This window comes from Eretmochelys imbricata, chromosome 2 (genome assembly GCF_965152235.1).
Source record: "Eretmochelys imbricata isolate rEreImb1 chromosome 2, rEreImb1.hap1, whole genome shotgun sequence".
NCBI classification, from domain to species: domain Eukaryota; kingdom Metazoa; phylum Chordata; order Testudines; family Cheloniidae; genus Eretmochelys; species Eretmochelys imbricata.
In genome coordinates, this window is record NC_135573.1 from 254,522,224 (window position 1) to 254,538,146 (window position 15,923).

The 15,923-nt window shown below is 45.9% G+C and overlaps 1 protein-coding gene across 1 annotated transcript in view; it reads left to right on the forward strand.

Annotated features, from left to right (window-relative positions):
- Nucleotides 1-1,066: 1,066 nt before the first annotated feature.
- WDR86 (WD repeat domain 86) overlaps nucleotides 1,067-15,923 on the forward strand; it is a 46,183-nt gene continuing 31,326 nt past the window's right edge. The window contains exons 1-3 of the mRNA XM_077809498.1: nucleotides 1,067-1,229; nucleotides 12,342-12,483; nucleotides 15,200-15,623. Coding sequence (XP_077665624.1) covers nucleotides 1,067-1,229; nucleotides 12,342-12,483; nucleotides 15,200-15,623 — 729 coding nt within the window. The remainder of the gene's footprint in view (nucleotides 1,230-12,341; nucleotides 12,484-15,199; nucleotides 15,624-15,923) is intronic.

The following is a 15,923-nucleotide window of genomic DNA, read 5'->3' on the forward strand; positions in this document are numbered from 1 at the left end:
TGGGGGTTGGGGAAGGTGAGGATATAATCCAGGGAAAGAGGGGAGAGCCCTTGCCTGGTTTCCATCTCCCCTCGGTGGGAGGTGCAGGCAGAAACCTGTGGGCCTGTACCGCAGAGGAGGGGCACTGAATAGCAATACTAGGAACTGTACCACAGGGAATAAACCTGCCCTGGCCTCTGCTCCTAGGACGCGAGAGGAGGTGGTGTGGGCATTCTCACTGCTCTCGTTGGCATATAACCTCTTTTCCAATGTGTCTGCTCAGGACTTGGCATGAAGGTGATGAATAAGGGCTAAAAGCAGAGTTAGTTCCCAAGGGGGGTGTGAGAGAGCTGTGCTTAGAAAGGGCAGGTTTTGTGGGGCCAGGGTAAGGGTCCCTGGGCTGACATCATGTCCAGTCAGGTCAGTTTGATAATACTGCATTGGCATGACAAGCTACACATGTTTTGCAAACTGTAGAAGAGACAGATCTCTGTCCGGGGGGTGGGGGGTATTTTCTGTTCAGGGCCGGGTTTTGTGCTGCTTTAAGGTGTTAATCCCCTGTGTTTAGTCAGACCTGGCTTTAAACCTTTCAAGGGTACATTAGAATCCTCTGGGGTGGTCAAGACACCAGATTATGGGCACTACAGCCAGCCAGAGGGAGAAGTGGGAGCTACCAGTGTTCTTCACTGCAGAAAATCAAGCCCTTTCTTATAACCAGAATAAAGTGTGCGGGGCAGGGTGGCAACATAGATTCAGCCCCATGCCTATAGCAGTGAGAATTGCTGCATTTCCCATGTTTACTCATGAAGGGTCAAGGATCAGTTAGTTTAATATGTCCTGACCAGGGGAGGGGAAAAGGGTAACTATCCATGCTAAGGATGGATGTGTGTCCTGTTCTGTGACCTTGTGCATTTTTGCAGGGGACTAGGCTAGCCTGCTGGTTTCTCAGGGCCATAGTAATGGCTGAAGTTGGTCTCTGGGAGCCCGCTGCAGGCTCATACTACCTTTCTAAAGTGGTGTGGAATCAGTGAATCAACCCCTGTCTGGGTCCTCTGCCTTTGCTGGGGCCTGTGCTGAGGCCAGCAGGATGGGGAGCAGTGGCTCGGCACTGAAGGTCTGTTCTGATCACCGAGGAGGCATCAACTGGCTCAGTCTGAGCCCAGACGGGCAGCACCTGCTGACGGGCAGTGAAGATGGCACTGCACGTCTCTGGAGCACTGCAGATAGCCAGTGCCATGGCCACTTCCAAGGTACAGTATGTGTCCCTTTTATCTAGGTTCTGAGTTCAAGTACAGTTTATTCTAAGGTATGGGACAAACCTGACACAGCATGTTCCATCTTCTCCAGTCTCTGGAGCAGGTTGAGTGGCCAAATATCGTGCTTAAGAATCAGTAAGAGTAATATTAACTAGAAGCTCTTTCATCCCAAAGCAAGTTACAAATGTTACCGCACAGAGGAATCCCTTGGCCTCTGGAGTAGAACACAGCAATTTAACTTCTGCTTCCTCACTGCAGTCCTCAGCTGCTCACCCAAGTGTAACTGTTTTTTTCTTTTAAAATCTTCACTTTTTCCAGGAGACTTTTTTTTTCTTCAGAACTTCTTGACCTTACAGTTGAGAAACAGGCCTCAGTGAACAATGGGATTTTCTTCAGTAGAACAAAACATTTCCATGTGTCTAATGCAAACTGCTAGGCTTTTTCTTCTGAAATTGTTTTTGCCTGTTTAATGAGATTTACATCTTCGTACACAATCCCTAGACTAACCTCAAAACGATTAAAGAATGCAGAAACCCTGCAGGAGGGGATTGTGAATTGAAATCTTGAATTTCCAGTGTAAAAGCTGCCCTTTAGATAACTTCCTGCATACCCCTTTAGGATTATAATTCTTTTTCAATCCACTCAATAAGGGTTGGGTGTATTCACAACCAGGCCTACTTACTGCTAGGGTTTGGGGCTCTACCCACGCATAATCTCCCTTAAGGATGTTGGCTAGTTTCAAATCTACATGAAACAGTTTATCATATTTAATGAAAAAAATCATATAAATTTGGTGTTGTGAAAGTCACCATATTGACAGCCCTCTGCCAACAGAACAAACACCACTGCAGGCTTCACCCACAACATAACCAAGGTGCCACAACCGTAACCCATCAGTGAAGCCTCATCTACAATGAGGTTTTTGTGAATTATTCACTGTTACTCTAGTGCATGATGGTCAGAGCACTATTTACTCCTGGGGGAATTCTGCGCCCAAACATTAAAAATTCTGTGCAAAATATTTCAAAATTCGGCATATATTATTATATTATTAGTCAAAATAACACAATATAAACACTCCAGTTTCAATTATTTTGTTAATTTATTTTAAATTACCTGTCAATAAGTATATCTGTAACAATATAGGTTTCAGAGTAGCAGCCATGTTAGTCTGTATTCGCAAAAAGAAAAGGAGTACTTGTGGCACCTTAGAGACTAACCAATTTATTTCAGCATAAGCTTTCGTGAGCAACAGCTCAATTCATCGGATGCATTCAGTGGAAAATACAGTGGGGAGATATATATACACAGAGACAATGAAACAATGGGTGTTACCATACACACTGTAACAAGAGTGATCACTTAAGGAGAGCTATTACCAGCAGGAGAGCAGGGTGGGGGGTGGGGGGGAACCTTTTGTAGTGAGAATCAAGGTGGGCCATTTCCAGCAGTTCACAAGAACGTCTGAGGAACGGTGGGGTGGGGTGGGGATAAACAAGGGGAAATAGTTTTACTTTGTGTAATGACCCATCCACTCCCAGTCTCTATTCAAGCCTAAGTTAATTGTATCCAGTTTTCAAATTAATTCCAATTCAGCAGTCTCTCCTGGAGTCTGTTTTTGAAGTTTTTTGTTGAAGTATTGCCACTTTTAGGTCTGTAATCGAGTGACCAGAGAGATTGAAGTGTTCTCCAACTGGTTTTTGAATGTTATAATTCTTGACGTCTGATTTGTGTCCATTTATTCTTTTACGTAGAGACTGTCCAGTTTGACCAATGTACACCCATTGTTTCATGTTCTCTGTGTATATAAATCTCCCCACTGTATTTTCCACTGAATGCATCCGATGAAGTGAGCTATAGCTCATGAGCTTATGCTCAAATAAATTTGTTAGTCTCTAAGGTGCCACAAGTACTCCTTTTCTTTTTGCGAATACAGACTAACACGGCTGCTACTCTGAAACCTGTCATTATGCAAGGCACTGAATTTAGCCGTATGGAGTGGAAATCTATCAACTTCATGGAAAAACTCATACAGATACAGACAGACATCATCTTTCTTTCCAAATGCAAACAGATGGACATCATACCAAAAGGACTGAAGGTAAAAAACACACCTCTAAACAACATACTAACCCCAGAGAGCTTTCTACCAAGACTACAAAAAGAAGGATTCTGGGTGGACCCCTCCTGAAGGTCGAAACAACAGACTGGACTTCTACATAGAGTGCTTCCGCCGACGTGTACGGGCTGAAATTGTGGAAAAGCAGCATCACTTGCCCCATAACCTCAGCCGTGCAGAACACAATGCCATCCACAGCCTCAGAAACAACTCTGACATCATAATCAAAAAGGCTGACAAAGGAGGTGCTGTCATCATCATGAATAGGTCGGAATATAAACAAGAGGCTGCTAGGCAGCTCTCCAACACCACTTTCTACAAGCCATTGCCCTCTGATCCCACTGAGGGTTACCAAAAGAAACTACACCATCTGCTCAAGAAACTCCCTGAAAAAGCACAAGAACAAATCCGCACAGACACATCCCTGGAATCCCGACCTGGGGATCTGCTACCCAAGATCCATAAACCTGGAAATCCTGGACGCCCCATCATCTCAGGCATTGGCACCCTGACAGCAGGATTGTTTGGCTATGTAGACTCCCTCCTCAGGCCCTACACTACCAGCACTCCCAGCTATCTTCGAGACACCACTGACTTCCTGAGGAAACTACAATCCATTGGTGATCTTCCTGAAAACACCATCCTGGCCACTATGGATGTAGAAGCCCTCGACACCAACATTCCACACAAAGATGGACTACAAGACGTCAAGAACACTATCCCCGATAATGTCACGGCTAAACTGGCGGCTGAACTTTGTGACTTTGTCCTCACCCATAACTATTTCACATTTGGGGACAATGTATACCTTCAAATCAGTGGCACTGCTATGGGTACCCGCATGACCCCACAGTATGCCAACATTTTTATGGCTGACTTAGAACAAGGCTTCCACAGCTCTCGTCCCCAAATGCCCCTACTCTACTTGCGCTACATTGATAACATCTTCATCATCTGGACCCATGGAAAAGAAGCCCTTGAGGAATTCCACCATGATTTCAACAATTTCCATCCCACCATCAACCTCAGCCTGGACCAGTCCACACAAGAGATCCACTTCCTGGACACTACGGTGGTAATAAGTGATGGTCACATAAACACCACCCTATACTGGAAACCTACTGACCACTATTCCTACCTACATGCCTTCCAGCTTTCACCCAGACCGCATCACACGATCCATTGTCTACAGCCAAGCTCTATGATACAACTGCATTTGCTCCAACCCCTCAGACAAAGACAAACACCTACAAGCTCTCTATCAAGCATTCTTACAACTACAATACCCACCTGCTGAAGTGAAGAAACAGACTGACAGAGCCAGAAGATTACCCAGAAGTCACCTACTACAGGACAGGCCGAACAAAGAAAATAACAGAACGCCACTAGCCATCACCTTCAGCCCCCAACTAAAACCTCTCCAATGCATCATCAAGGATCTACAACCTATCCTGAAGGACGACCCATCACTCTCACAGATCTTGGGAGACAGGCCAGTCCTTGCTTACAGACAGCCCCCCAACCTGAGGCAAATACTCACCAGCAACCACACACCACACAACAGAACCACTAACCCAGGAACCTATCCTTGCAACAAAGCCCGTTGCCAACTGTGTCCACATATCTATTCAGGGGACACCATCATAGGGCCTAATCACATCAGCCACACTATCAGAGGCTCGTTCACCTGCACATCTACCAATGTGATATATGCCACCATGTACCAGCAATGCCCCTCTGCCATGTACATTGGTCAAACTGGACAGTCTCTACATAAAAGAATAAATGGATACAAATCAGATGTCAAGAATTATAACATTCAAAAACCAGTTGGAGAACACTTCAATTTCTCTGGTCACTCGATTACAGAACTAAAAGTGGCAATACTTCAGCAAAAGAACTTCAAAAACAGACTCCAATGAGAGACTGCTGAATTGGAATTAATTTGCAAACTGGATACAATTAACTTAGGCTTGAATAGAGACTGGGAGTGGATGTGTCATTACACAAAGTAAAACTATTTCCCCATGTTTATCCCACTCCCCCCCACTGTTCCTAAGATGTTCTTGTCAACGTCCAAGAAATGGCCCACCTTGATTATCACTACAAAAGGTTCCCCCCAACCCTCCTGCTCTCCTGCTGGTAATAACTCACCTTAAGTGATCACTCTTGTTACAGTGTGTATGGTAACACCCATTGTTTCATGTTCTCTATGTATATAAATCTCCCCACTGTATTTTCCACTGAATGCATCTGATGAAGTGAGCTGTAGCTCACGAAAGCTTATGCTGAAATAAATTTGTTAGTCTCTAAGGTGCCACAAGTACTCCTTTTCTTTTTGTAACAATATAGACAACAAAAAAGATTCAGGAAATATTTTTATCAAATAGAATCCTTAATAGGCATATTAATACAGAACTTTGAGTAATAATTCATTTAAACTACAATAAAGAAACATATTTCGAGAGCCCTGCTTGGATCTGCATCTGTGTATCTGCATCTGATCTGTGATCCACAAAAGTTGTCTGTGGATATCCACAGATATCAACGGATTTGCATGGCTCTACTTACTGTGGCCTGGCTGAGGCTCTGAGGCACCCCCCCCCCCCACCAGAGCCGGGTCATGGAGAGCCACGTGGGCAGCTGTGGGGAGCTGTCATGGACCCTTCACCTGCCCTTGGCTGGGCAGGGAGCCTGGGGGGCAGGGACATGGCTGGGGGCTGCTGTCAGTCCCTCCCCTTGGTAGGAGAAGAAGAAGGGAAGGAGGAGGGGTCCATCCCTGTGAAGAGTGGATGGGCGAGGCCCCTCCTGGTCCCCTGTTCCAGTGCTACTGGTCACTGCTGCATGGTGACCTGTGGAGCTGCTCGGGCCCCCCACCCAGGGCAGGTTGAGGTCCATGACTTCATGCCAGCTCCCCACAGCTGCCCACTCGGCTCTCCCAACCCGGCTCTGGCCGGGGGGTAGGGCCTTGGAGCCACAGCCTAGCCATGATACAAGCCACCCGGGCAGCTGTGAGGAGCCGCGGAGTCATGGCCAATGAGAGGGTCCGCTGCAGCTCCCCACAGCTGCCTGTCCCCCACTGGCCGGAGCTGGGTTGGGAAGCTGCAGTTGTGGGGAGCCTGGGTCCCTCCACCTGCCCTGGGCAGGTGATCTGGGGGGTCAGGGAAACGGGTTGGGGGCTGCTCGGGTCCCCCACCCACAGCAGGTGGAGGGTCTGCCTCGGCTTTCCACAGCTGCCAGCATGCCTCTCCCTGACCCAGCTCCAGCCAGTGGGGGACTGGCCCTTTGAGCCGCAGCCTGGCCATGCTAAGAGCCAGCTGTGGGGAGTCGCAGCAGACCTTCCACCTGCCCTGCGTGGGGCCTGAGCAGCCCCAGTCTGTGTCCCTGTACCCCAGGCGCCCTGCCCAGGGCAGGTGGAGAGTCCGAGCCATGGTTTCTCACAGCTGCCTGCCTGACTCTTACCGTCAGAGCCCTGCGCGGATACAAAATTTGTATCTGCATCCGAGTGGCTATCTGCAAAAATGGTCCATGGATATAAAACAGATACCCGTGGATTTGCAGGGCTCTGTTTATTTCCTGCACCTCTCAGAAACAGTGCAAAAGCTTGTGGGAGTCAGGGGTAAGAGAGGAGCTGAGGGAGAGGGAAGTAATTGCTGGGAAACAGCCTAGGAGTGAACGTGGAGGGTTGTTGGGTGTGGGTTGGAGTGGGAGAAGTGTGGAATAGTTGTTTTTGGGAGGAGTTGTTAGGGAGTTGGGGAGCCTCCCCCATGGAGTCCCTGGCTGACCCCGAGCCTCTCCCATTCAGTCAGGCACATCTGCCTCTGTCCCCATGTGTTCCTGCACCTCCACTCAGCCACCAGTCCTCCACTGTTCCCATGTGGCCCTGCACTCCCACTCCCTGGCTTAATGCTATCACCCACTAGCTCCTGTGTTCCTGCCCCAGTCTGTCCCCCCACTACCCCCTGTGAACCCCAGTCTACATGACCCCCCAGAAGCCCCATGTGCCCTACTCTGTCCATCCCCCACATAGAATCATAGAATATCAGGGTTGGAAGGGACCTCAGGAGGTCATCTAGTCCATCCCCATGCTCAAAGCAGGACCGATCCCCAATTAAATCATCCCAGCCAGGGCTTTGTCAAGCCTGACCTTAAAAACTTCTAAGGAAGGAGATTCCACCACCTCCCTAGGTAACGCATTCCAGTGTTTCACTGCCCTCCTAGTGAAAAAGTTTTTCCTAATATCCAACCTAAACCTCCCCCACTGCAACTTGAGACCATTACTCCTTGTTCTGTCATCTGCTACCACTGAGAACAGTCTAGAGCCATCCTCTTTGGAATCCCCTTTCAGGTAGTTGAAAGCAGCTATCAAATCCCCCCTCATTCTTCTCTTCCGTAGACTAAACATCCCCAGTTCCCTCAGCCTCTCCTCATAAGTCATGTGTTCCAGTCCCCTAATCATTTTTGTTGCCCTCCGCTGGACTCTTTCAATTTTTCCACATCCTTCTTGTAGCGTGGGGCCCAAAACTGGACACAGTACTCCAGATGAGGCCTCACCAATGTCGAATAGAGGGGAACGATCACGTCCCTCGATCTGCTGGCAATGCCCCTGCTTATACACCCCAAAATGCCATTGGCCTTCTTGGCAACAAGGGCACACTGTTGACTCATATCCAGCTTCTCATCCACTTTAACTCCTAGGTCCTTCTCTGCAGAACTGCTGCCAAGCCATTCGGTCCCTAGTCTGTAGCGGTGCATTGGATTCTTCCATCCTAAGTGCAAGACTCTACACTTGTCCTTGTTGAACCTCATCAGATTTCTTTTGGCCCCATCCTCCAATTTGTCTAGGTCCCTCTGTATCCTATCTCTACCCTCCAGTGTATCTACCTCTCTTCCCAGTTTAGTGTCATCTACAAACTTGCTGAGGGTGCAATCCACACCATCCTCCAGATCATAAATGAAGGTACTGAACAAAACCAGAGCCAGGACCGACCCTTGGGGCACTCCACTTGATACCGGCTGCCAACTAGACATGGAGCCATTGATCACTACCCGTTGAGCCCGACAATCTAGCCAACTTTCTATCCACCTTATAGTCCATTCATCCAGCCCATACGTCTTTAACTTGCTGGCAAGAATACTGTGGGAGACAGTGTCAAAAGCTTTGCTAAAGTCTAGGAACAACACGTCCACTGCTTTCCCCTCATCCACGGAGCCAGTTATCTTGTAGAAGGCAATTAGATTAGTCAGGCATGACTTGCCCTTGGTGAATCCATGCTGACTGTTCCTGATCACTTTCCTCTCCTCTAAGTGCTTCACATATACTGTGCCTCCTCACCTGTCCCCATAGGCAGGGCACTGTGAGGAAAGCAGCCTCTCCTGCCCATGAGCCAACTGCCCTCTTCTGGCACAACAGTAGCCCCTGGTGGGTGAAAGGTGTAATTGCAGCACTTCCCCTGCAGAATCTATTTTCTGCAGGGGGGAAAATATCTGCAGGGGACTTGAACTTTGCATGTGTGCAGTGGTGCATAATTCCTCCAAGAGTAACTAATGTAGATAGTGGTGAAGTGATTCAGCCACCAGGTTGTCTAGATCAGTGGTTTTCAAACTTTTTTCTGGTGACCCAGTTGAAGAAAATTGTTGATGCCCATGACCCAAAGGGGCTGGGGATGAGGGCTTTGGGGTGTGGGACGGGGCTCAGGGCTGGGGCAGAGGGTTGGGGTGAGGGCTCTGGCATAGGTCCAGGAATGAGGGATTCAGGGTGTGGGAGGGGGCTCTGGGCTGGGGCAGGGGGTTGGGGTGTGGGAGGGGGGTCAGGGCTCTGGGCTGGGGGTGCAGGCTTTGGGGTGGGGCCTTGGATGAGGCATTTGGGGTGCAGGAGGGGGCTTCAGGTTTGGGGGGGCTCTGAGCTGGGGCAGGGGATCGGGGTGCAGGGTTGGGGCACAGGCTTACCTCCGGCAGCTCCCGGTCAGCAGCACAGCCGGGGTGCAGAGGCAGGCTTCCCGCCTGTCCTGGCACCACAGACCACGCTGCGCCACAGAAGCAGCCAGCAGCAGGTCTGCCTCCTAGGCGGAGGCACGCAAGCAGCTCTCACCCACAGGCACCACCCCCTGCCTGCCCTAGCTCCCATTGCCAGGAACCACTAGTTTTTACTGGCCAGGCGCCATGGTACCTGGGTGCTGAGGAAGGTGACCCAGTGCCTTGCATTCCATGACCCAGTACTGGGTCGTGACCCGAAGTTTTAAAACCACTGGTCTAGAGCTGCTCAGAGCAGAATTATGTAGCATGGTGCTCAAGATGCTGGTGAATGTCTACACTCACACTCCCAAATTTGCTAGCACTGGTGGAAGGTTTTCACAAAACCTCAGCATAGGTACAAGGGTTCATAGTATAGATCAGATGGCCTGATTCTTGACCAGTGTGTTGAGTCTGCTTATAAGGGTGCCAAATTTTGGTGTGTGGGGGTTTTTTTTTCGGTGCACATTACAGTCCCTGGGTAATTGGACTGAGGCCATCAAGCTCACTTTTCATTGGCTGTTGATGGTAACAACTTTTGGTCACGTGACCTATGTTGGAACTCAGCCAGCAGCTAGAAGAGTGCTATATCACATTACTAATCCCCAGAGCCATCTTTTATTTACTTAAAATGCATTTCAGTTTACCTTTACTTGTGATACCATCTGGAAAGACTCTGACTTTCTGGAAGTCAGCCACATATTCGTTTCATTGCAAAAATTTATGCTCTAGTTGACAAGATGTGCAATATGCTGTCAGATTAACAATAAACAAATTCCTGTGCACAGCATGGTCTACAGTTAGTCTGACAGTATATTGCGTGTGTCCCTCTTCTAGATAAGTATTTGACTAGGAGCTTATATAGCTACTTTTAAATCTGTTACTTTTAAATCTTTAAAAGTAGATAACAGATTTAAAAGTAGCTATACTTGAACAAAAAACCTTCAGAAACAGACTACAAAGAGAAACAGCAGAACTAAAATTCATTTGCAAATTTAACACCATTAATTTGGGTTTGAATAGAGATGGGAGTGGCTGGCTCATTACAAAAGCAGCTTTGCCTCTCCTGGAATTGACACCTCCTCATCTGTTATTGGGAGTGGACTACATCCACCCTGATTGAATTGGTCCTGTCAACGCTGGTTCTCCACTTGTGAGGTAACTCCCTTCTCTTCATGTGTCAGTATATAATGCCTTCATCTGTAATTTTCACTCCATGCATCTGAAGAAGTGGGGTTTTTACCCATGAAAGTTTATGCCCAAATAAATCTGTTAGTCTTTAAGGTGCCACTGGACTCCTGGTTGTTTTTGGGGATACAGACTCACACAGCTACCCCCTGATATCTAATTGACTATCTTTAGTCACTTGTTTTAAGTCACATATTTTTAATGCTGTCAGTTAACTATGACTGCTTGCCTCATTTTACCATCTGCTCTCCTCCTGATGATCCTTACCTCTACCCTTTCCCATTTCCCTCTTCTGCATAACTCTCCGTACTCTACCACTCCTTTCCCTATATCTTTGTTCCTTCCTCTTTCTCTCCATCCTCTTCTGCTTGTCATGTTCTACCTCTTTCCCCCACCCCTCCAAACAAACCCCAAAGCTACTGGAATAATAATCATAGCACCTAGTGGCCCCTGCTGAGACTGGGGTTCCATTGTGCTAGGCACCGTACAGCCGCATAGTAAGAGATGTTACCCCAAGAGTAAGCAATCTAAACAGATAAAATGAAGCGGTGGGTGGGGGGAAGGAGAGAAAGTATTATACCCCTGTTTTACAGATGGGGAACCAAGGCCCAGAGAGATCTTGTGACAAGGCCAAATTGGAAGGCTATGGCAGAGCTGGTGGGAATTGAATCTTGAACTCACAGAGGCCCAGTAAAATACACTTAATGGTACAATCAAATAACAACTCAACCTAAATGTTGTAACCCTACTCCTCCTTGCCTCTATTCCCACACTTTTGCTTGAGTGTAAACTCTTTAGGGCAGGGACCATGTCTGTTTTTAATCTGACTATAAAGCCTACTACGCTCTGATCACTGTATAAATAGTAATGACAATGCCTTTATTCTTTCTCTCTATTATATTTGCTTAAAGAGATACTGTTGCCATTGAAAGCATATTTAATATTTCTACTTGTTATTAGAAATAATGGGGGGGGGGGAATACAGCTGATTTATTTTTCATCACTCATGTTCTTTTAGTTGCTTGCATTTCACTCACATTGGACCTTATTAAATTAGATTGGGTAATGAAACTTTCCAATTAGTCTTTTGAATTTCAGAATTTCCTGCACTAGCCCAGTGCTGCTGTTTGTCTAAAAAACCAGAGGGTAATGTTGAAATACACTTTTTTCACCAAATTAAAAAAGAGAAGAGAAAAGACTTGTATTTATATAGTGAACCAAATTCATTGCTCATTTGAACTCAGTTGATTTCAGTTGAGTTACACCAAGGATGAATTTGGCTCATTGTTTCTGTAATACCCTTTAAAACAACAAGAAGCTCAGTGATGGGCCTTAAATTGGTTGACAGTAATCATTGAAATGGTCCACCATACCTCTGTTCAGTGGTCCTTGAACAATTTTTATAGTGGGGGAATGCGGAAACCATGTATTTGTGTTGTTACTACTCCAAGCCCTGGGGTGCGGCAGCACTCCCAGCACCCCTAGTTCCAGCACCTATGCCTCTGTTTAATTTATTCTTTATACCAGTGAAGCAGTAAATCAAAGATGGAGTTCATGATTTTAAAATTAAAAGTGCCATGTTTTCCATGAGCTCCTGCTTGTGATGAACTCAGTTGTGGATTTTTAAACTGCAGCCGCAAAAGTATTAGGGTCTGGGGTTTTGGATCAGGCCAATTTCAAACTAGTTTTTTTTTTTTAAATTAAACTAAAGAAAGCATGTCACAGCTTGCCCGACCTGTTCTGTTTGAAACATATTGAATATTTTTTATCTCCCTCATTGTTCCTAGGACATGAAAGCTACATCACCTTTTGCCACTTAGAAAATGAGGTTGCATTCACATGTAGTGCAGATCACACAATTAGAAAGTGGGATGTGATGACAGGCCAGTGTCTGGCCATTTACCGAGGACACACATCAATTGTCAACAGGTTGGTACTACAGATTTTTCATTTAAAAGGATCATTCCATTGTGCTTCTGTAACTGGACACGAGATAAATTGTATGCAGTGCTGTTGTAGCCCTGTGGGTCACAGGATGTTAGAGAGACAAGGGGGTGAGGTAATATTTTTTGTGGGACCTGAGGACGAGCTCTGTGTAGCTCAAAAGCTTGTCTCTCTCTCCAACTGATGTTGGTCCAACAAAAAATATTATCTCACCCACCTTGTATCCTGGTAGAAAGACAATTTATCTGGTAATCTCCATTATACAACTAAATGGGTTGTGTAAATCTTTGACTCTCTGCTACTCATGTTCTTTGCGGTAATAATTAGTTATCCTAGCAACGGTGCTGACACAGCTATAGACTGGAGATGGGAGAACAGCAAAAGGCTCACAGTATGGTGAATCTGCCACTGGGAATGGAATTCTAGGAGAAATTGCTCAGTTGAAAGCAGATACCTGTAATAAATAGATTTTAAAAGCAGCGTGTCAGCCATTCTTGTTAGCAAAAAGGACATGGTCCTGTTTGAATGATTTATTCCTTATTGTTAAAACTAAGTTTAAAATTACACTGTGACCTCTTACTGAACTTGCATATTCCCTAGCTTGTTATCCTAGGGTTTCTCCTGATTGATGGAAAATATTTACTTATTTAGGAATAGAGCAATTGAAGCATTTGTTTTGAAAGGAAAAAACAAATACACGCATGTAACAGAATATGTAAACAGTTGGAGGAGACAGCTCAAATACTGGGTCAGCCAGTTTTCATGACATCTTGAATTAAAGGGACACCAAAACATTGCCCATTTTAGATGGCTGCCTTTGCAGCCTGACAGGTGCCAAAGGGCCATGTCTAACTTACGGAAAAGAAGGTGGTTAGAAGTATTCCTAACCCTAACCCACCCTGCCCTGTCTGTAATTTGGACATTTGGCTTCTTGATCTAAGTGGACAACCTTCTTTTCCTCATTAAGGTGAAGGTGCTATGAACTGCAGGGTAGAACTTCATGGGCTGCATGCTGCTCTTTGATCAGATCTTCTGTTGTCCAGTGGACTGAGTGCTGGACTGGGTGTCTGATCCTACATCTGTCACTGACTCCCTTTGAGAGTTTAAGGAAGTCACTTAACCCCTCTGTTCTTCAGTTTCTCTGGCTATGTCTACACTACAGCTTTTGTCAGCATAATTTATGTTGCTCAGGGTGTGAATAAACCACCCCCCTGAGTGATGTAAATTACACCAACATAAGCGCTGGTGTGGACAGCACTATGTCGATGGCAGAGCTTCTCCTGCCAGCATAGGGAGCAGCTGCTCGCCAGGGCTGAAGTAGTGAAGCTGTTGAGAGAGCTCTCTCCCATCTACGTAGAGCAGCTACATTAGAGAGCTTACAGCTGCGCCGCTGTAGTGCACGGCTCTCTCATGTAGCCGTAGCCTCTATCTGTAAAACTGGGATAATGATGATCATCCTCTTTTTGTGAGATCCTTGACTAGGTATTTTTTTAAAAGTTGTTTTTAACCTGCCTGTTTGTCTGACAGTTGTGTGATAATTGGTCTTAGGAACCATCACCTGTGGTTCCAAGTTCTTGGAAACTAAATGTTCGATTAGTTTAATTGCTGTTATTGTTGGCTATTTTCTTTGGCTTTTGGACAACTAAATAGCCATAATGAAAAATGAGCTGCTAAATAAGTTTATAAAAGCAACTGATAACTAATGAATAACACATGGTAGCGCTGCTAGTCAAGGTTATTTTTTAAAGGGTGCCCAAAATTAGTCTATTTTAGGTACCTAAATAAGTTACCTGACTTCAGAATGCTGAAGCAGGTTTTGTTTTGGCTTGTTTTGGCTTTTTGGGGGGTGGGGGTAGAGGAGAGGGAAGGGAAAGATAACGTGATTATGTATATGCAGAAGGGCCAAATTAAGGTTCCACATGCAACCTTAATACTGGGATTTCCTAACTTCCAAATGCTTATATTTGTAACTTTAACATTCTTTTTATCCTGTTTTTTACATGTAATTCATATAGTTAATGAAAAGATCAGCAATTAAATGAGGATAAAAAATTGTAAGAGGATTAAACCCTCATTCTTCAGGGTATAAATAACCCCTAATTAGCTGGAATTAGGAAGAAATTTCTTCTATGGGCAAATTATTTCATATATAATTGTCCACTATGGGATTTTTGTATCTTCCTCTGAAACATTTGGTGTTAGCCACTGTTGAAGATAGGATAGCAGATTAGATGGATCTCTGATCTGGTTTGGCAAGTCTTATGATCCTGGGAATCTTCCATTGTCAGTGTATCAGAAATCTAGATACGTCTTGCAGGTTCAGTGGGGAATTAGAGTTGCTTGCTAGCAACATGGTGTCCTAAACTGGAATGGAAATGTTAAGCAGCAGAGAATCAAATACCAAAGGCCAAAACCTGGATGAACCCTGAATGGAGTAGTCTTCTGCCTTGTAATGTGTTTGTTTTCACTTGTAACTGGGTAAGTCTCTGCAGGACTGTGCCATGTCCTTGCGTGTGGCAATGAGGCGCTCACATTGATATATTTAATATATCTGATGGTTGAACAGTTATTTGAAGGACAGTTGCTTCTTGTGCTTCATTGCAGTCTTGGTACAGTACCCTTTATGCAGTCACCGGGGGTGAGGGGGCGGCAGTTAAAGCACAAAGCAACAATGTGTATACTAGTTCTTTATTTTTAACAGGATCCTGGTTGCCAAAGACTATCTGTTTAGCGGCTCCTATGACAGGACAGCTCGGTGCTGGAGTGTGGATAAGGAGAAGCAAATCCAGGAATTCCGGGGCCATCGGAACTGTGTTCTGACTCTGGCTCACTACTCCTCCAGGGATGTTCATGATGAGTCAGAGGAGGAGCAGGAGAAACTGAGCAGAGACTTCCTGGTGACAGGAAGCACAGACTGCACTGTTAAGGTCTGGTGGGTGTCGAGTGGGCGTTGCTACCAGACCCTGCTAGGGCACACTGGGGCTGTTTTATGCCTTATACTCGATGCTCCAAACAGGGAGCTATTTTCTGGCAGCACAGATTATACCATCCGAACATGGAATATTGTAACCGGCGAGCAGTTAAAAGTGTTCAAAGAGCATCAAGGATCGGTTATCTGTCTAGAGGTAAGAACCAGTATGTTTCATACTGCCACCTGGAGGTGGTTATCCACATCGTACCATTCTTGGCCAAGAACTGAATAGGCCAAGGGGACTGAGCTGCCACCTTATACTCAGAAGAGGTTCCTCTGAGACAGTGTACAGCAATAACATGCAGGAAACCTGTCCAGTTGTTGCCTCGTCCGTGGCTAAAAAGCTTCAGTACTGACAAGCTATGAAACAAAATGTTCCAGTAAGTGTGACTAAGAAGCATAAGCTTTAGTCTCAGACCACAAAGTAGCCAGAAACTGGTGTTTGGGATAAAAA